The sequence below is a fragment of the Schistocerca piceifrons genome, chromosome 3 (assembly GCF_021461385.2).
Source record: "Schistocerca piceifrons isolate TAMUIC-IGC-003096 chromosome 3, iqSchPice1.1, whole genome shotgun sequence".
Lineage (NCBI taxonomy): Eukaryota > Metazoa > Arthropoda > Insecta > Orthoptera > Acrididae > Schistocerca > Schistocerca piceifrons.
The window spans coordinates 875,949,555-875,971,902 of NC_060140.1; the positions used below are offsets into that span (position 1 = coordinate 875,949,555).

General features: G+C 40.0%; 1 protein-coding gene across 1 annotated transcript in view; it reads left to right on the top strand.

The window, feature by feature from the left end:
- The first annotated feature begins 547 nt into the window (after window positions 1–547).
- Window positions 548–22,348, top strand: part of LOC124789142 (serine-rich adhesin for platelets-like) — an 88,512-nt gene continuing 66,711 nt past the window's right edge. The window contains exons 1-4 of the mRNA XM_047256435.1: window positions 548–2,819; window positions 13,466–14,338; window positions 15,113–15,474; window positions 16,532–16,644. Of these exons, the coding sequence (XP_047112391.1) occupies window positions 548–2,819; window positions 13,466–14,338; window positions 15,113–15,474; window positions 16,532–16,644 (3,620 nt within the window). The remainder of the gene's footprint in view (window positions 2,820–13,465; window positions 14,339–15,112; window positions 15,475–16,531; window positions 16,645–22,348) is intronic.

Below are 22,348 nucleotides of genomic sequence, written 5' to 3' on the forward strand. Positions count from 1 at the left end.
AGAAGACAGTTTTGTGTCCGCTAACCAGCGATATAGATTCAAATACTGAAGACGCTTCTGGAGATGCAGTTCTGTCATCTGTGTTAGCTGAATCTTGTCTCAAAAGATTTGAAGCAAAATATTTCATCATCAACGAATATAGTGGAGTACCTCAAACTTGAGGACAGTGTGCAGTCAGTAGATGATCATAATTTCAGAGAAAAGTGTGTCAAGACAGATGACCCTCCTCGTGTGACGATCATTTCGCCCAGAATTACAAAGAGGGAATCTTATAGGAAGAGTAATGTTTCTTTCCTGACTGATCATACAATGCATGGCATTGGAGGTAGTAAACTGCTGAACAGTCCCTCAAAGCATTCAGTGAAGTTTGATGATTCTAGGCGGGCTGTTAATAGCTGTTCTCTTCAGACAGCAGAATGGCATACCAAATACTGAAAATCATCTACTTCATTTGCATGTGTCAGTATTGAGACAGAATCTCCAACCAGTACCACTACAACAAACAGAAAGAGTATCCTGTCATTTTCTCGTAGTAGTATAACTCGTAATGTCTCTTATACTTCAGTTCTCAGTAGAAGATCAGATGAAGCACTGTCTGCTGCTGGACAGAAATGTGAGGATGATGGTCCCTATTACTCAAGGAGCCACCTCTCATTTGGAATCATATTGTTTGTTGTCACATAATACAGTTAAGGGAGTAGTTAACACCAGTAACAAAACAGACAAAGATAGCAGTAAGTCCTCTGCATCATTCCTACCTGACAACACTGTACGCATTGTTCCTGGGAATACTTCCACTAGGCAGACTGATGAAAGGAGAGAATCTCTGAGTGATTCAAAACAGACTGAAAGTAATGTTTTGACGCCCATTGAAGATGTATTAGCATCTGAGAAAACATCTTTGATGGGAATCGGGACTAAGACAGAAGATAGTACCAGTTTAACATCTGAGAGAAGTCAATACAGCTCATCCAGATTTATTCTTCCTGATGCAACCATTCAAAGCAGACCTGGTAAAATAGTTGACAGTGAGCAGTTGGGTGGAGATGTAAGCTCTGCAGGCATGGCAAAAGAAAATCGGAAATGTGTTTCTTTCAATGCCAGAGGTAGTCCGAAGTTGGGCAGATCATCGGAGACATTGGCCGGCATTGAATATGGGGCTGTAGATAATGAGAATTCTGTCCAGAAGGAATGTAGTAATAAGCTGAGCTCATCATTTCTCCCACACAGCAGCAGTTATGACAGGCCCGGTGTCTTGTCCTTCAGTGAACAATCAGCTGTTGAAGTAAGGGTCACAGGCAGTGCAGAAGAAATTCAAAAGAGTGGAGAAGACACACCAGAGGTTAAACGATTGTCTAAGGCATTGTCAGCAAGCGAAACTGGTCCAGAATGCTTTACCAGACCAACACCTGATAGGGATAGCACTGGTTCTGTTCTATCATTTCTTCCTCACAGCACAGTTTACGATAGTCCTGTTAGCACACCATGCAGCAGGCAGTCAGAAGACTTACAGAAATCTGTAAATGATAGCAGCACATATGGAAATAATGTTGCATTGACTCCAGAAGACACACTGAAGACTGACAAATCACCAGATTCAGTGACAGATATCGTAGTTGAGGCAGAAGGTAATGTTAGCTTCACGCCTAAGAAAACATGCAATACACCTGTATCTAACTTTCTGTCAGATACCACCAGATTTCTGCCAGACAACAGTATCTGGAATACCCCCAGTAATTCTTCATGCACCAGACACACTGATAATGGATCAGAGTCTGTAGATAATACCAAAAAGAGTGTTACTATGACTATGGAAGGTACATTGGAAACTGACAATTCATCTACTGCATTGATAGATACCAGTGCTGAGATGGGAGGCAACATCAGTAAACAGTGGTCAGCTTCACCGACAAGAATCAGAGCTGAGACATGTGATGCTATTAGCTCTACACCCAAGAAAACTTTGAGCCCTTCTGTTTCTACATTTCTGCCAGATACCACCAGATATTTACCAGATAACACTGTATGGAATTCCCCCAGTAACACATCAAGCACCAAACTTTCTGATAATGAACCAGAGGGCCTAAATAACACCAAAGAGAGTGAAAGGAGTGTTGTGACTATGGAAGAGACATTGGAAACTGACAAATCATCTCCTTCATTGCTAGATACCTTTGCAGTGGGAGGCAATGCTAGTGACAAATCATCGACTCCACTGACAAAAATCAGAGCTGAGACAGGAGGTAACATCAGTTCCACACCTAAGGAAACTATTTCTAGCCTGTTACCAGGTACTACCAGATTCCTACCAGATAACACCATTTGGAACACCCCCACTAATTCGGCATGCACCAGACATTGTGAAAATGAACCAGGCTCAATAGATAACACCAAAATGAGTGAAAGAAGTGTTTTGGTGACTTTGGAAGAGACATTGGAAACTGACAAATCTACGTCCTTAGTAGGTGTCGAGACAGGAGGCAATGTTAGTTCCATGCCCCAGGGGATTTGCAGTAATCCTGTGCCGAGCTTCCTGCCGGATACCACTACTTGTAATAGCCCAAGTCATTCATTTGATGGCAAGCTATCGGCCAGCGAAAGAATTTCGCCACTCAGTGAACAAGAAAATTGTCAAAATGCTACTGTGACCATAGAAGACAGCTTAGAAATGGAAGAAAACCCTACTTTGTTGACAGACAGCAAAAATGCTTCTAGATATCTTCCTGATGACACGAGTTACAACAGCCCTGTTGAGAAAGATGTGTTGGAAAATCAGCTTGACAGTGAACCGCTGGGAATTGGAAAGTCTGCTGACAAAAGTAAGTGTGTGTGTGTGTGTGTGTGTGTGTGTGTGTGTGTGTGTGTGTGTGTGTGTGGTGGGCACGGCACATGCTGAACTCCTTCATTGCAGCCCCTAGTATACAGATACTGAAATCATTGACGTCATAGGTACTTGCTACACAATCATACATAACATCTAGCGTATTGGGTATGCTGACAGTCAACATTATGTTGTAACACGTGCCACCTTATAAATGAAACTGGTAATTTTAATAGCAGATAAGTGATGTACTTCATCTGTATGCTGACATACCTCATGTCATCTTGCTACCAGTGTATGAAATATACTGGGTGTTCTATACAGTCATACTGATATGCAAGTGCCTGTGACACTAAATTGTATGGTTTTGCTAAGGGAATCCATTTGCACCTGGTTACTATATTTGAGCCTTGGTCTCCCTCTACAATGTCTATCACGCACACTTCGCACCATTATCAAACTGACGATTCCTTGATGCTTCAAGATGTGTGTATCAACCAATCCCTTCCTTCAGTCAAGTTGTGCCATAAATTTCTTTTTTCTTCAATTCGAGTCAGTACATTCGAATTATTTGACTTACCCATGTAATCTTCAGCAAACGTCTATAGTGCCAAATTTCTAAGTAATATCTTCAGTAAAGGCTACCTAACATCAACATTTTTTGTTAACAAATTCTTTTTCTTCAGGTATGCTTTTCTTGCTGCTTTGGCCAACATTATTTATTTTGCTGCCCAAATGACAAGACTCGACTACTTTGTGTTGCATTTCCTGTTTTAATTACCCCAGTGTCACCTGATTTAATTAGACTATATTCTATTACCCCTGTTTTATTTTGTTGATATTCATCTTACAGCCTCTCTTCAAGATAAATTCTAACAACAAAGAAGAAGAAGAAGAAGAAGAAGAAGAAGCAAAACAAAACATAAATGGGTAAATTTGATGTAACATGCTCAGACTGGTTACTGTTTCAGAAAAATTGGACGGTTTATTAGAGAGAAGAGTTTCACAAATTGAGCAAGTTAATTATGTGCTGATCCACTCTGGTCCTTGTACAAGCAGTTTTTTAGCTTGCGATTGATTGATAGAGTTATTGGATTGCCTCCTGTGGGAAATTGTGCCACATTCTGTCACTGGGGCCTAGAATCTCATTGAGTGCAGTAAAATTGTTTTCAGTGATGAGTCCTGCTTTGAATTGAGGCTCTACAACCACCAGAAAGCGGTTGGATACCAACCTGTCTGCCGTCCCCCATATGGCATGATAGCCAGGACTGATGGTCTGCAGCACAATTTCATTTCATCCCAGGAGCCCTTTTGTTGTTGGTGGTAGCATCCTTACAGCAGAGCGGTATGTCAACAGTATTCTGTGTTCCATTTTGTTGCCCTTCGCAGCAAGCTGTCCCGGGCTTACATTTCAGCAAGATAATATCTGCCCACACAGGGCAAGAGTTTCTGCTGCTTGTCTTCATGTTTGCCAAACCTCACTTGGCCAGTAAGGGCATCAGAGCTCTCCTCAATTGAGAATGTTTGGAACATTATGGGCAGGACCCTCCAGCCAGCTTGGAATTTTGATGTTCAAACACACCAATTGACCAGAATTCAGCATGATATCACTCAGAGGACATCAGACAACTTTACCAATCAACTCCAAGCTGAATAAGTGCTTGCATAAGGACCAGAGGTGGACCAACAAGTTATTGACATGCTCAATTTGTGAAGCTCTTTCTCATAAAATAAATCACACAATATTTATGGAATTGTAGTCACTTACTTGTCTGAAGATGAAATGGGAGATACGATACTGCGTGAAGAGTTTGACAAAGCACTGAAAGACCTAAGTCAAAACAAGGCCCCAGGAGTAGACAACATTCCATTAGAACTACTGATAGCTTTGGGAGAGCCAGCCTTGACGAAACTCCACCATCTGGTGAGCAACATGTATGAGACAAGTGAAATACCCTCAGGCTTCACGAAGAATATAATAATTCCAATTCCAAAGAAAGCAGGTTTGACAGATGTGAAAATTACCGAACTATCAATTTAATAAGTCACAGCTGCAAAATACTAACACGAATTCTTTACAGACTAATGGAAAAACTGGTAGAAGCCAACCTCGGGGAAGATCAGTTTGGATTCCGTAGAAATGTTGGAACACGTGAGGCAATACTGACCCAATAACCTATCTTAGAAGATAGATTAAGGAAAGGCAAACCTACGTTTCTAGCACTTGTAGACTTACTGACTTCCCCCCATGAACCATGGACCTTGCCGTTGGTGGGGAGGCTTCCGTGCCTCAGCGATACAGATAGCCGTACCGTAGGTACAACCACAACAGAGGGGTATCTGTTGAGAGGCCAGACAAACGTGTGGTTCCTGAAGAGGGGCAGCAGCCTTTTCAGTAGTTGCAAGGGCAACAGTCTGGATGATTGACTGATCTGGCCTTGTAACAATAACCAAAACGGCCTTGCTGTGCTGGTACTGCGAACGGCTGAAAGCAAGGGGAAACTACGGCCGTAATTTTTCCCGAGGGCATGCAGCTTTACTGTATGAAGGATGTGGGTTGCAGTAGGTACTGGGAGATGAAGAAGCTTGCACAGGATAGAGTAGCATGGAGAGCTGCATCAAACCAGTCTCAGGACTGAAGACCACAACAACAACAACAGACTTACTGAAATCTTTGACAATGTTGACTGGAATAATCTCTTTCAAATTCTGTAGGTGGCAGGGGTAAAATACAGGGAGCGAAAGGCTATTTACAATTTTTACAGAAAGCAGATGGCAGTTATAAGGAGTCGAGGGGCGTGAAAGGGTAGCAGTGGTTGGAAGGGAGTGAGACAGGGTTGTAGCCTATCCCCATTGTTATTCAATCTGTATATTGAGCAAGCAATAAAGGAAACAAAAGAAAAGTTCGGAGCAGGTATTAAAATCCATGGAGAAGAAATAAAAACTTTGAGGTTTGCCGATGACATTGTAATTCTGTCAGAGACAGCAAAGGACCTGGAAGACTGATTGAATGGAATGGACAGTGTCTTGAAAGGAGGATATAAGGTGAACATCAACAAAAGCAAAACGAGGATAATGGAATGTAGTCGAATTAAGTTGGGAGATGCTGAGAGTATTAGATTAGGAAATGAGACACTTAAAGTAGTAAAGGAGTTTTGCTATTTGGGGAGCAAAATAACTGATGATGGTCGAAGTAGAGAGGATATAAAATGTAGATTGGCAATGGCAAGGAAAGCGTTTCTGAAGAAGAAAAATTTGTTAACATCGAGTATGGATTTAAGTGTCAGGAAGTCGTTTCTAAAAGTATTTGTATGAAGTGTAGCCACGTGTGGAAGTGAAATGTGGATGATAAATAGTTTAGACAAGAAGAGAAAGAAGCTTTTGAAATGTGGTGCTACAGAAGAATGCTGAAGATTAGATGGGTAGATCACATAACTAATGAGGAGGTATTGAATAAAATTGGGACGAAGAGAAATTTATGGCACAATTTGACTAGGAAAAGGGATCGGTTGGTAGGACATGTTTTGAGGCATCAAGGGATCACCAATTTAGTATTGGAGGGTAGACTGGAGGGTAAAAGTCATAGAGAGGGACCAAGAGATGAATACACTAAGCAGATCCAGAAGGATGTAGGTTGCAGTAGGTACTGGGAGATGTAAAAGCTTGTACAGGATAGAGTAGCATGGAGAGATGCATCAAATCAGTCTCTGGACTGAAGACCACAATCCATCTCTGACAGAAGTACAGTGTCATAATCAAACCTCAATTGTTTCATTTCTTCTCCTTGGTCTTTAATTACCTTTTCAAATTTCTCCATGGTTTCTTTCACAGTTTGCTCAATGTACAAATTTAGCAACATCATGGGTAGTTCATAACCATGTCTCTCTCACTCCTCAACTACTGCTTCCATTTCCTTCGCCTCTTGTAACTGCAGTTTGGTTTCTCTGTAAGTTGTGGATAACCTTTCACAACCTGTGTTTTATCTCTACCCCATTTTGAATGTAGTCCTGTCGGCATTGTCAAAAACATTTCTCTAAATCTACAAATGTAGGTTTGCCTGTCTTCAACCTATCTTCTAAGGTAAATTGTAGTTTTAGTGTTGCCTCATGTATTTCTACATTTCTTTGGAATCCAAACTGAATATCCTCAGAGGTTGGTGTCTACAGCTTCTGTATTCTTCTATAAATAATTCATGCCAGTGTTTTTGGAGCCATAACTTATTAAACTTATAGTTTTATATAAATACAAAGATGAGGTGACTTACCGAACAAAAACGCTGGCAGGTCGATAGACCACAAACAAACACAAACATACACACAAAATTCAAGCTTTCGCAACAAATTGTTGCCTCATCAGGAAAGAGGGAAGGAGAGGGGAAGACGAAAGGAAGTGGGTTTTAAAGGAGAGGGTAAGGAGTCATTCCAATCCCGGGAGCGGAAAGACTTACCTTAGGGGGAAAAAAGGACAGGTATACACTCGCACACACGCACATATCCATCCACACATACAGACACAAGCAGACATATTTAAAGACCAACTTATAGTTTGGTAATTTTCAGATCTTCCAGCACCTGCTTTTTTTAAATTTATTTTTTAAGTTGAATTATTACTTTCTTCTTGGGGTTTGAAGATATTTTGCCTGTCTGATATATGTATATGGCATTAAAAAATGTACAATAAATTGCATTTCATTAAATGGCCATCAAAAACATAGATCTAAAAAGGAAATACATACAGAGCCTTCTTTACATGCGCTGTGTATCATTTCTCATTTTCAGTTTCACATGCTTAGGAATATATCTTTGTATTTGGTTTTTATGTCACCATCTACATATTGTAGTTTGGAGTAACTTTTATCTCCCATCAGTTTCCCTCCCTGTCTCATTCTCGTGAAAAAACCGTGTTAAAATGTGATGTGCTAAATCCTTCAACTAATTTCTAAATCTTGTGCTACGCTTAATAAAGTTGTTTTCAGTTTAATGCATAATACACTCTCTTCTTTAGAGTTAAGCTTCATCGATGTTGAATGTAACTTTTAATGTTGTGGTTTCATCGGATACAACCACAGTTATGCAGGATGTGAACTATGTAACTACCTTTTCCTTGATAAAATTATGTGCCACACAGGAAAGTAGTATATTGACGTGACGTCTACATTTCAAGCTACTAGTAGAGTACTGCTGTGAAAAAGTCAAAATGTTTGAGAAACTACTTTTTCATCTCCAAATAAAACATTGTTCCTACTATGATTTAGTGTCCTTAGGCCATCAACTCAACTAAAATTACCAGTCATTTACTCATTTGTCACTACTTATGGAGTTAAATGGGATGGTATGTTTTAACACCAGTAAGCAATGTTTTTGCTCCTGGAGATGAAGGACAGAAAGTTTTTTTCCAGATATTTTCCTCTGATGGAAATTCTACTTTGGAGTCACTACAGAGGATTAGGAGGGAGAGAGGGAGGGGGGCTGGGAGAGTGGGGTGAGGACAGATGAGTGATGTCTGACAATTAGGAATCTGAGTTCCTCATAAACAGTTCATAATTTCCTAGTAGTGATGTATAGGCAGTTACATTTAACAGTGAACTATTTTTCATTATTATATGCAATTAACAGTGAACTATTTTTCATTATTATATAAAATAAAGGAAAGACAGCCTGTTATTTTAACTTATTTCATAACATAATCCTGATTCTAACCCAAAAAAAGGTAACACTCTGACACCATCAACCAGAGATATCTTGTTTTGTGTGTTTCTAACTTCTCCATACATTTTCTGCAAGAAGCTCAGCCAGCCTATCTTCCTTCTCTTAATCAAATGAAGGGCATGTCTAATGCATCCCCATCTCCCTATTGTAGCAACAGGCACTGCACTCGTAAGATTTTATTTCAGTCAGCAGAAGCGTAATCAATTCGTTTTCACTTGACTCTCAGCAGTTTTAACCCAGTGCTGCCCATGATACTGTTGTACCTCCACAATACCCTCGTGTGTGTGTGTGTGTGTGTGTGTGTGTGTGTGTGTGTGTGTGTTTGTGTTGATGCTCCTCTTATTCTTTCCTGGTCACTTCTAGTACTTAAATTTCTGCCTTTAGCCAGGCTGTTCCCTGCACCGCTACTGTGATAACCTGACCCTCTTTCCCATAATCTTTACACAAATTTCCTGTGTCCTCTGGCTCCTTGGCTTCACAACACTTGTGACCTGTTACCTTGTTTCTAATTTGTCCTGTACCATCTGGCCGTACCCCTTAGATAGCTACTATCTAGCAACAAGACACTGTTCTTCGTACCCTTTTGGTACCGACCTAAACTGAATTTCTTTAATGTAAGTCTGCTGCACCCTCCTGTGACCTGGATGAGCCTCTTCCCAACCCCACCCCTCTCCTCCTGCCAATAATTCAAATTAATTAGAGACTGTAAACTCAAATGTAGGTTAAGTTGAAACAGCTGTCCCCCTTTCACCCATTACTTTTTACCTTTACCCACCCCACCCACCCTCCCCTCCCCTCCCCCTCCCCTTTTTTTCCCTCTTCCACAGCCTGTAGTTTCATGGGAGAGGCTCCTCAAGTTCCCCCACTACAGTCACCCCAATGGAATTCCAACCCACAGTCTATGTCTACCACTCACTACATCCCAATTATCATTCATTGAAACACAGATTAAGTGCATAAAAATAAAATTGAATCACTTAACACTGCACAAGTTTTCATTATTTACAAGCTGCAAAAATTTGGCCTACAGGTTAGCGTTTCAGGTGTACGATATAATGTAAAAAGTTAATTATTTCTGCTTAAAAGAAAGAACTCTGCACTCGTTTAAGTCACAGTATCTGTTAATTAATGTATTCTCAATAAAAAGTTACCTTTAATTACTACTTATCATGAGTATTACTTGATATTAGACAATGTTTACTATCAACAAAATACTGCCTATGACGCGTGATTAGATTTTATGTGGTGATTTAAATACCAAACCTCAACTAAAGGAGATACTTAGGAATGAACTAGAGTATAAAACACATTTCACACAATCACTTTACTCTATGCTAATTGTCTATTTTTACTAGTAACACAAACATAGCTACAGGCAGGCATTAGTGCTGCCAATTGCAATTTCATCCATAAAGCATTGAAATGTCTGTGCCACATTACATTGTCTTAAGGGCATTGTTACAGCTGTTTCATTTATGACTTCTCGTTTGACGGGAATGTAATAGTATGGTTACACTGAGCCAGTATAGAGAGTATTTTCCTACTGTGTATGTTGAAAGCATGGTCTTCTGTGTGTGGCACTGGATGCTGATCAGGAATCATCCTTGCATTCAATTTGTGGTAATCACCACATGGGTGCTATCCATTATTCCTCTCTTCTTCTTCATGTACCTGGGCTGCCCAGCTGCTGCTAGAGGCTCGACAGATACGTTGTCAGCATGCCACAGAATTCGTGCTTCATTATTTTTAATTTTTCTGGCATTAGACACCTAGGATGCACATAAACTGGTGGAGGACCTGGTGTCGTAAGTATATGATGTACTGTGATTTGCTTCACTGATACCAGAGGGTGCAATTGTTTTGTGGTCTTGGAGAAATTCAGTAATAGTTGTATGGGTGGAGTGTCCACTGAAAACGTGGTGGTGTGCAGCACATGAGTTTTCATTCTTTTGATGTTCATTGTGTTAATATACGTCATGTCTTGGCAGGAATTGTAAACAGTTTAGGAGGGGGTAATACAGGGTGTTTCAAAAATGACCGGTATATTTGAAACGGCAATAAAAACTAAACGAGCAGCGATAGAAATACACCGTTTGTTGCAATATGCTTGGGACAACAGTACATTTTCAGGCGGACGAACTTTCGAAATTACAGTAGTTACAATTTTCAACAACAGATGGCGCTGCAAGTGATGTGAAAGATATAGAAGACAACGCAGTCTATGGGTGCGCCATTCTGTACGCCGTCTTTCTGCTGTAAGCGTGTGCTGTTCACAACGTGCAAGTGTGCTGTAGACATGGTTTATTCCTTAGAACAGAGGATTTTTCTGGTGTTGGAATTCCACCGCCTAGAACACAGTGTTGTTGCAACAAGACGAAGTTTTCAACGGAGGTTTAATGTAACCAAAGGACCGAAAAGCGATACAATAAAGGATCTGTTTGAAAAGTTTCAACGGACTGGGAACGTGACGGATGAATGTGCTGGAAAGGTAGGGCGACCGCGTACGGCAACCACATAGGGCAACGCGCAGCTAGTGCAGCAGGTGATCCAACAGCAGCCTCGGGTTTCTGTTCGCCGTGTTGCAGCTGCGGTCCAAATGACGCCAACGTCCACGTATCGTCTCATGCGCCAGAGTTTACACCTCTATCCATACAAAATTCAAACGCGGCAACCCCTCAGCGCCGCTACCATTGCTGCACGAGAGACATTCGCTAACGATATAGTGCACAGGATTGATGACGGCGATAAGCATGTGGGCAACATTTGGTTTACTGACGAACTTTATTTTTACCTGGACGGCTTCGTCAATAAACAGAACTGGCGCATATGGGGAACTGAAAAGCCCCATGTTGCAGTCCCATCGTCCCTGCATCCTCAGAAAGTACTGGTCTGGGCCGCCATTTCTTCCAAAGGAATCATTGGCCCATTTTTCAGATCCGAAACGATTACTGCATCACGCTATCTGGACATTCTTCGTGAATTTGTGGCGGTACAAACTGCCTCAGACGACACTGCGAACACCTTGTGGTTTATGCAAGATGGTGCCCGGCCACATCGCACGGCCGACGTCTTTAATTTCCTGAATGAATATTTTGATGAGTGTGTGATTGCTTTGGGCTATCCGAAACATACAGGAGGCGGCGTGGATTGGCCTCCCTATTCGCCAGACATGAACCCCTGTGACTTCTTTCTGTGGGGACACTTGAAAGACCAGGTGTACCGCCAGAATCCAGAAACAATTGAACAGCTGAAGCAGTACATCTCATCTGCATGTGAAGCCATTCCGCCAGACACGTTGTCAAAGGTTTCGGGTAATTTCATTCAGAGACTATGCCATATTATTGCTACGCATGGTGGATATGTGGAAAATATCGTACTATAGAGTTTCCCAGACCGCAGCGCCATCTGTTGTTGAAAATTGTAACTACTGTAATTTCGAAAGTTTGTCTGCCTGAAAATGTACTGTTGTCCCAAGCATATTGCAACAAACGGTGTATTTCTATCGCTGCTCGTTTAGTTTTTATTGCCGTTTCAAATATACCGGTCATTTTTGAAACACCCTGTAAGACAGTTTCAATAACACATTCCATATAAAGTGTCTGTTTTATTGGTAACATAAGCCTGTTCAAATATAAACCAAACAAATATTCTCAGAAGGTTGTAGGCAAAGGCAAATGATTGTTTACAGAGTTGACAGCCATCAGTTCCAGCTCCAGTATCAATACACTTTATAATTCTCTTCACATCATCAGTGTAACTCTTCAGATGTTGTATTGGTGTCCTTTTATGAGAGCAATACTGCACATAATGCTAAGAATGCAGAGCGCTCACACCATGTGGAAGGACACAGCCAACATTTTCACCAAAGGAACTTCTTCCAGTAATGCTAGAAGCTTCGTTGCAAGAATGGCTAGATAACAATCCATGTAAGGCAATGAAGTAACATGACAGGCCCTATCAAATGATTGGCTATCATATCACAGCACACATTTATGGGGAAACGTTCTTAAAAATGTCTCCATGAAGGCATGTGGGCTTTTGTTAGACCATGGATTTAAGTAGAAAGTGTTAGTGACATCATCAGAATGAAACAGTGCTAATGATGCTACTTGATGATTTTCAGTTAACCAACAACGAAATTCCAATTGTCTACATTCATCTCCTCCTCAGAGGTGTTGAATCCATTGTAAATGATATGGATAAAGGCTGTGCATATGTAATTACACCCATATTATTGTACATAAAACACACACTTGTAAATATTCTGCCTGTGCTTTTTGAGGGACTACATTCTCCCAACTAAATGCCTTCTACTTCATCTGTACTTTGTTTATTTGCACATTCTGATGAACTATGACTTCTTGGCACTGCATGCATCTCACTCAGCTCAGTGAAAATAACAAAATTAATGCACTTGCCTCAGGTACTATCTTATGAACTTTTCTACTGTGCTCTCTGACAGTAGCCTCGGAGTTATCTGTACACCAGTATCTAATTGGTGTTGTCACCATTTGTAAAGAGATGCAGCATGCTTAAACAATACCATAAAACTGGCCAACAAATCAGAACTGTAATTGAAACATTTGGTTGTGTAAACACAAACACAACTTCACAACTTGAACTTCAAACCAAAAATGACAATGGTTAAACACATAGCAACTGGAGTACCAACATGGGAATGAAAATCTCTCTCTGTAATCAATTACAGTTGTGCATGTGTTTAATTTCAGTGAAACATGCCAAACGTCTATACTACAAACTACAAAATAGTTACTATATACCGTGAAACATTTCATATATGTATCAGTTGTATAAAAATGTGTGATGTGTGCACGAGATTGATTGATGTACAGCTGCATTAAAGTGTAAATGAAATAATGAAGTTTTAGAGATAACATTGTGAGAGAAATTGATGACACACTTTTATCTATTACAGGAAGCATTTCAGGGCGATGTCACACTGATCTTGAAGATAAAGAGGAAAAGTGTCCTCCTGTAGCTGATAGTGATGCTGATGATGTTGATGATGACGACGACGATGAAGACTGGCATGCCAGCGCCGTTGAAGAGGAAGAGGACTCTGATGAAGCAGATGATGAACCAGTGGTAGCTGATGATGTGTCAGCTGTTGATGTAGAATCTGCCTCCTCCTCTTCGGCATCCATCGTACTCATCAGCAGTTCTTCATCTTCAACTAGCAGTGATTCAGACAGTGAGGCAGCAGCAGATGAAAGGAAATGTGTCGGTGACAGTCGCACATCAAGTGTGGACTTTGATCCTCTACTTGATCCTGAGAGTGACACTGCCGAAGAGGTAGCTACGGCAGCTATTCCGCTGAAGGACCCGGACACCGAAAGTCAAAATGTTGATCATCAGCATTCTGGTGAAGATTGCAGAGATGGAGCAGAAATGAACCAAACTCTGTCAGCAGAACATGAGAGCATTGCAGATACTGATCCAAAACTGAGAGATAATAGCTCCACAGATGCGACAGAAAAAGCAAAGGAAACTGAATATGTGGATATTCAGTCCATTTCCACTGGAGGTTGCAAAGTTTCAGAACCTGTTAGTGCAGTAGAACCTCCTTACATCAGTGGAACAGCTAATTGTGACAACACAAATAAGAAAAGGTCCCGGAAGGGACTGACAGAAAGAAAACTCTCAAGATGCAGTAGTGAGCCCCCAGCTAATGTGGAGATGTTAGGGAGACTGAGGACAAAGAAGACACGTTCTACTGATTCACTTAACAATTCAACAGGCCCATCTGTTGTTACTGAAACTTTTACTGATGAAGTTTCTCAGTCTAAAGGTAATTTATTAGTTGCATATGGGGGAGAGGGGTAACCAAAGATAGTTTGAAATAACAGCACGGAAGTTGCATATCTTGCCTGTAGGTTATCGTGTGAAGTTTCTTGCCTAATCTAGCTGGCACTGTAACCTTCGCTTATTGTTGGCACTATTGGGTAAAGATTCATTTACATTCACAGCATACAGTGGATCTTAGCATAATTTTTTATTTTTCCCGTTAAAAAGGTGTAGGGAAAGTTGACAGTTGAGATTTGCTGTAATTAAGAAACATATTGGAACAAAATTTAGAGATAAGCACAAGTTCGTGAATTGTTTATTTAGTTACCGAAATGTTGTGTTAGCTGTTCTCGTCTATTTTTGATTAGTCCCATACATTTTGGACTAATATTACCAGACTTTAAAGCAAAACATTTCACTTGCTGCCTTTTTTGTAACTGATTAGTTATCAAGCCTTTGCAGTCCACTTTCAAATCATGTGAGGCCCACCTTTTTTTTTGTCATCTGCAAATGTTTGTTGAGTGTAAAATTAAGGCTGTTGACATGTGATTTTAATAGATAGGAGATGAATTTGACATACTGCATTGTTTCAGCTGTTAAATCTTTTATAGACAGGCAAACTGTACTTACAATAGCAAACAGCAAAAAGATTGATTGGTTTTAACCTGCCAAGTCATAGTTAAACTAAACTGAGCACACTACTTTAAATTGTCTCATACACTCAGTATAGTATGGAGTAAGAGAATTCATTGTCATCATGATATCTTGTGTATTTCAGATGAGGCTGACAATTCTCATACAACTAGTAAGGGTCATAAGAACAACATTGACAACCCTCCAAATGCTGGGAAAGGGCAGATTATTAGTGACATACCAGAGCTGCCTAATGAATCAGTGTCAGACGACATACGTAACTCAATACAAGAGTGGATGAATAGTCCGATTGTCACAAGGGCAGGATTCAGAAGGTTGTCCTCAATACAAAGTGAACCACCTCTGATGGATGATGTGTCTGATATAGTTTCACTCCCTCGAACGAGGCGAAAAAAGACCAGTTCTGTAATAATGGAGTCAACTTCTCCAAAGAAACGTGGCAGCAAATCCACATCACAACACCAGGAGTCCACAGCTCCAAGATCTGTAAGTTTGCTTTTGTTATACTATTTCTAGATTATCTTTACACTGCCCTAGTAATTTGGTTGCAAAGTTTAAAATATAAATTTTGTATTATGTACACACACACACACACACACACACACACACACACACACACACACACACACACACACACCCAACATCCGACATTGTCATGGCTGACTACATCATTGCGATTCTGAATTCAATCAGATACATTGCTGTGTAACTGTAATTAGCCCACTTACATGTTATATTCCCATCCTCATAATTCATTGATACATTTTTCTTTCCATTTTCAAATCCATAAGGAAATTCAGTTGTAATCATCACAACTGTGCAAAAGTGTTAATGTAACTCAGTACTACTTTTATGAATGAATGATGTATTAATACAGCGAATATTCGTGAAGTCGAACTGCATTGCAGATATAATGTAGTTGGCTGGCACAATAGTTGTGTGTGTGTGTGTGTGTGTGTGTGTGTGTGTGTGTGTGTGTGTGTGGTGGGGGGGGGGGGGGGGCGGCTTGTTATTTAACCCTATACAGGGACACATTGTGGAAGTGCTGCAACATTCTCCATTTACTTTATGTACTTGTTGACAGCTCAGCATCTCATCTACACATTAAATGGTTACCTTTACTCCTTTGTTAAGAGTTTGTACCTTTTACTAGCTTTTATCTCCTGATAGTTTTTTAGGAAAGTTTGCGAAAATCTGATAGATTTTGCTATAGCAGTTAGTAGTTCCATTAAGTTTGTTCTTCTTTTTTAAGTAAAAGCAGTGTTCTAGTTCTTTGGAACTTGGAATTGACTATGTTTTCTCTGTATTTTCTGCCACTGACCACTGAATTAGTGGACATATACAGAATAACAGTGCCTCCACTCTTTCTAGGTGCGCATTTCATATTGTTACAATTATATTTGCATACACACTGTGTAACATTATGAGATGTATGATAGAGAATACATTTCCATATGCCTATATCTGCATGCAATTTGGCATCTGTTTATTGTGAGTTACATGTTTACTTTCTCTCATTCAGAAGTATCATTGTATGTTGAAGGAGGCGCAAAGTGCAGAGCATGAGCAACGGATGGAGGAGTATACCACGGAGCGTCGCCTTACAAGATATCAGCGCTCCCTACTAGCAAGAAGTGCTGACTTGGCAGCTGGAAGGTTAATTGCATTTGAACTGTTTGTGGTACTGACTACAAGAAATGAACATAGTTTTAATTATCACAGCAACAAAGAAAGATATATGTAATTTTTTTTGCAGGTAAGTGCATGTAGCCATTATATATAAGGAAGTCCTCACACCACTGTACCATAGCACGCTGCTAGAGGGGGGAGGGGGGGGGGGGGAAGAAGAAGAAAAAAAATTGACACAGACCATTGATAGTGAAGATGAGCTGTGCCATTTTGATTTCGGAGTGTTACAGTACTGCCGCACTGGAAATTTCAATGTTTGCAAGGACTGCAGGCATGCACCTCAAAACAAACTAAAAATAACCCATGTAGTTTTTGACTAGCTTTCGTTGAATTTACACAAAAAACTGAGACGGAAAAAGAAGCTGTAAACACAGAACTTCTGTGATGTAGGATTTGGTGGGTGTGCTTACTGAACAGACAGATAATAATACATTATTGTTAGAGATTTGTAGATATTTGTTTAAATATACAGAACCCCATTGACAAAATTTCATAGGTTGTTTTGGAATGTTAGTATTTTGGTACGAGGGACCATGGTCTATGGTGCCTTGTTACAGGGTAATGATGTAATTATGATTTATTCAGTTTGTCGCCCCAGTTACCTTTTTTATGGGAAAATACCTTAGTAAAAAAAAAAAAAAAAAAAAAAAAAAAAAAAAAAAAAAAAAAAAAACACAGAGTAATGCACAAATCTGAGATACAAAAGTTGTGAAATGGTGTTACCGTCAGTTGTCAAACATCTCGGGATAGTGTCATTGTTGTGCCCCTCTTCCATTGCGTTCAGTGAAACAATACACAAGGTGCATTTTGGCGAACTTTCCATTGATAAACCTATCCGTACTTCTGTGTATCGCTGTTAAAGAACAACTAATGCAACCACGGAAAAAAGAAGAAGAAGAACTCAGCAGTACGGAATGCAAGTTGAGATCGAAGAATAAAGTCGGCGTTTCTGATGTCAAAGAGTGCAATGAATGAATGGATAAAGATACACACAAAAAAAACACCAACATGAATACCCTGTAACAAGCCACCAGTGACTACAGGTGTGTGATATCAAAATACTCAGAATATATCCCTGAACAATGACAGAAATTTTGTCACAGTATTGTTTCCTTCTGTATATATGGTGGGTGAAGTGATATGAGATATTTGCAGAATATAAAATATAGCAATAAGCATCCATTAGCCTTTCCATTTAGAAATGTTTTGAGAGAACCATTCAGGTGAGAGACTACTGTGTCGTTGGAAGGCACAGTGCTGGTGTTTGGTTGAAGTGATTCAGACCGACCACAGAAATTCTAAAACAGGGTGGTTACATTGTTATTGGAAGACAGCTTCTGTCAGAGTCCATTATTTTACCTTGTCACTGTCTCAGCTTATTAGGCGATAGATGAACTAAAGAGTGTAGTGAATACAGAGATATACAGTAGAGAAGATAAGTCATTGTATTGAGAACATTTATACATTCAAGGTGGCTCCAGTCTCAAAAGGGTTAACATTTGACAAAATGAATAATTCATAAGAACAGAGTCACCTTCTTCATTTTGTCGGAGTCACTTGAAAATGCTGCACTGCACGCTTCTTTACAGTTTTAATTATGTCACTGTCAACAAAATCCTCCCCAGTACCATAAAAACAGTCATTCACATAGAGTGCAGTGCACGCGCGTACACACACACACACACACACACACACACACACACACACACAACATATTTGTCTGTCTGTCTCTCTCTCTCTCTCTCTCTCTCTCTCTCTCTCTTTTAATAGAAAAGTAACGTTTCCAAGAATGGGTACGTGACACAGCTAAATTCATAAAGTATTTGGAAACTAAAATTATATTTCAATACAATTGCAGATAGAAGACGAGTCTCATTTCCAAACAGAAGATGTATTTTCCCTTTCATTAATAGGAAACATTAAATAAGTGCTGTCCCTGTAATCTAGAAGACAACCATCTTCATAAAGAAAGCATACAAACAACATTAAACATTTACAGACGTAACTTGTCATACTTTTCACTTGTTTGCAACAGAAACATAATTATAGTTAGTGATTCACTGCTGATCAACAATAACACGTTCGGTATTTACTTGGCTACGGCGATTTGTTAGTAACATGCTGGCTTTCCTAAAGCATCTTTCACTAGGTGCGCTTGTTGCTGGGATACATAAAACACGTCTTGCAACTGCAGCCAGACCTGTTTAATGTCTGTACCACCACTTTAAGATTTCATCATCATTCCGGGGTGCATTAAGATGCATTCATCTGCTGCGGATGATCTGTTGTTTCTCCATTCCTTGAAACCATCCCTCTTTCTGGGTGGTGATGACACAGTACTTGAAAGATCTATGATAATAAGCAAAAGAGACAAGTGATACAGAACTGATGTGAAAATCATCGAAACGGTCCCATAAAAATGAGAGGTTTTATGTTAATGAAATATTATATGAATTATAGCATTCCCGTTTCTCTATATTACACTATCCACTAACTATGAAAAAACGATTATGTTAATGATTGCATGTTGTACATCTGTCACACATTGCTAAGAATTTCCTTCTTTTCATTTATTTCAAGCATATTAAGATCACGGAAGTACGGCCAAAGAAACGGAGCAATTTTATGTCTGGAAGTGATCACAATCTTCTCACAAACGAAAGTCAAGGCTCGATTTTTAATCCTTTGTACATCCTGTTAAAAAATACATATGTTAGTACACATCAATTACGCTAGTTAATTATAAATCTATCGTGTATCATAATGAAATAGTGCTTTTAACTGCAGTAATTACCCACCTGACAGTCAGTGTCACTGACACTGCAAATTCGTTGCAGTTTGTGAAACCAAAGAACTAACTAACTGGATTGTCGGTTCTTTTTCGCCTTCTAATTCATCTGTGGCCTCTTTAAATGGTCTCAGAAAATGCGCAGTTTTTCCTGCAAGCTAATTATCATATCTGTGCAATCTGTAAGCGGAGTTCTTTTCCATCAGCAAAGCAGCAACTTTGTTATACTGAGTGTGTAAGGATTCTAGCATAGTGTACAAGCTGTTCCAGCGTGTGCAGACCTCTTGTTTCAACGATGATTTCAAAGACAAGCAAAGGCCACTGTTCTTAATATACCTAACAATGCATTTTGCAGTATTTATTGTTGATGCGATGTTCTGGCAAGATTTAACAAAAAGTTATCTTCATCGAAATATGACTAAGTGCTGTGTTTACACAATGAGCAGCACAAGGAATCCTTTCATGATTTTCCAAAGCCTTTATTACATTGGCACCCTGGTCAGAGACAAAAATAAAACTGTGCAACATGTCCGGCGAAATGTCCCAATCAGCCACTCTCTTTTCAATTTCTTTCATAATATTTACTTTCGTCTTCTTGACATCTGGGAGTTTTGTTCTAAATAAAACATTGTACACAAGAGACCAATCTGTGCTAATGTAATGTGTTGTAAGCATCAAATAGTGTGCCTGATTATGCGAATCAGTCCACGTATCAACTGCCACAGCACATGTTTTATTAATAACTTCCACACTAACAGAAAGCATTATGCTGTTTCGTATTGCATCAGCTTGTTCTTTGACAAGTCTGCTTATAGTACAGGGATGTGGCATGACATCTGCTATGTTAACTTCTAAATAATGCACACCTAGATGTATTAATTCTTGGCCTAGTTCTCTGAAGCCTTAACCGGAAATAGCATGAAAAGGTCTCAGATCTTTAGCACACAATGCAACACACTTTGCTGTAATACTATTTTTTATTACTGCCAGTATCCCTGAAGGAGCTGTATCTTTGTGAGGTTTCTTGCAACTGTATTTCTTTAAATGAATGGTTCCCCGACTGGAAACACAATAATGTGGAGCAGTTTATGCACGATACGTACCCAGTAGACGCGCTGTTTTCGTCTACAACCAACAGAAATGTACTCCATACTTGACTTTTTAGACCTTTCCGTTTCTTCAGTGTGTAAACATTGGTTTCAGTCTTATGTCTTACTGCACTGGCTTCCTCACACTGCATGATTAGAGAGAGAGAGAGAGAGAGAGAGAGAGAGAGACACCACAAATGAGAAGCCTGTACTGGCTGCAGTCTCACACAGATAATTACAAGTGCTAACTATTCGGTCACGGCTTCTATTCTTGGTCACTAGAACTAGTGTGGGCAGCCTATACAGTAAGGGTGTGCTTGCCCCATCTCGTATTTTGTGCTCGCTTACTTGGTCATTCAGGACTCGATTCACACAGTTATCTGGATCTTCAGTCTCAGTAGGAACATTTGAATAATCATAGTGTGAAGCCTCCAAAAGTATTTCACATTCATTCATTTTCTTTTGCTTTCTGAATAGAACAACAGTGGAACTTCAGTTTTACGTTTTTTGTGATTGTACGAGGGTCACTCCAAAAGAAACGCACACTATTTTTTTTTTAAATCCATCTTTTATTCTACATGTGTGAAAGTTTTGCAGTGTGTAGATACATCCTTTAGGAACAATATTTTCATTTCTCCACATAATTTCCATCCCTCTCAACTGCCTAACACCATCTTGGAACCAGCGCCTGTATACCCGCACAGTAAAATTCTGGACCAACATGTTGGAGCCACTGTTTCGCAGCGTGCACAAGGGAGTCATCATCTTCAAACCTTGTTCCACGAAGAGAGTCTTTCAGTTTCCCAAAGAGATGATAGTCACATGGAGCCAGGTCAGGACTGTAAGGCGAGTGTTTCAGTGTTGTCCATCTGAGTTTTGTGATTGCTTCCATGGTTTTTTGACTGACATGTGGCCGTGCATTGTCGTGCAACAGTAAAAAATCCTGCTTTTGCCGATGTGGTCGAACACGCCTTAGTCGAGCTTGAAGTTTCTTCAGTGTTGTCACATATGCATCAGAATTTATGGTGGTTCCACTTGGCATGATGTCCACAAGCAAGAGTCCTTCGGAATCGAAAAACACCGTAGCCATAACTTTTCCAGCAGAAGGTGTGGTTTTGAAAATTTTTTTTTGGGGTGAATTTGCATGATGCCACTCCATCGATTGCCTCTTCGTCTCTGGTGAAAAATGTTGGAGCCATGTTTCATCACCTGTCACAATTTTTCCAAGAAATTCATCTCCACCATTCTTGTACAGTTCCAAAAGTTCGCTGCATACCGTTTTTCTTGTTTCTTTGTGAGTCACTGTCATTATCTTGGGAACTCACCTGGCACAAACCTTTTTTTAACGCCAACACTTTCAGTATTCCACAAACTCTTCCTTCCCCTATCCCAATGTAGTGTGACAATTCGTTCACTGTGATGCGTCTGTCAGCAGTCACCAATTCGTTAACTCTCTGTACATTGTCTGGAATGTGTGCAGTACAAGGCCTGCCACTGCGAGGACAATCCTCAATATTGCTGTGCCCACTTTCATCACATAACCTGCTTGCCCACTGACTAACTGTACTGCGATCGACAGCAGCATCTCCATACCCCTTTTTCAACCTCTTGTGGGTGTTTCCCACTGTCTCATTTTCACAGCACAGGAATTGTATGACAGCACATTGCTTCTGACGAACGTCAAGTGCAGTAGTCATCTTGAATACATGCTGTGACAGTGCCACTCATAGGAACAGGTTGAACTAAGTTTGAAAACAAGCAGGCAGGATGTATCTACACACTGTAAAACTTTCAC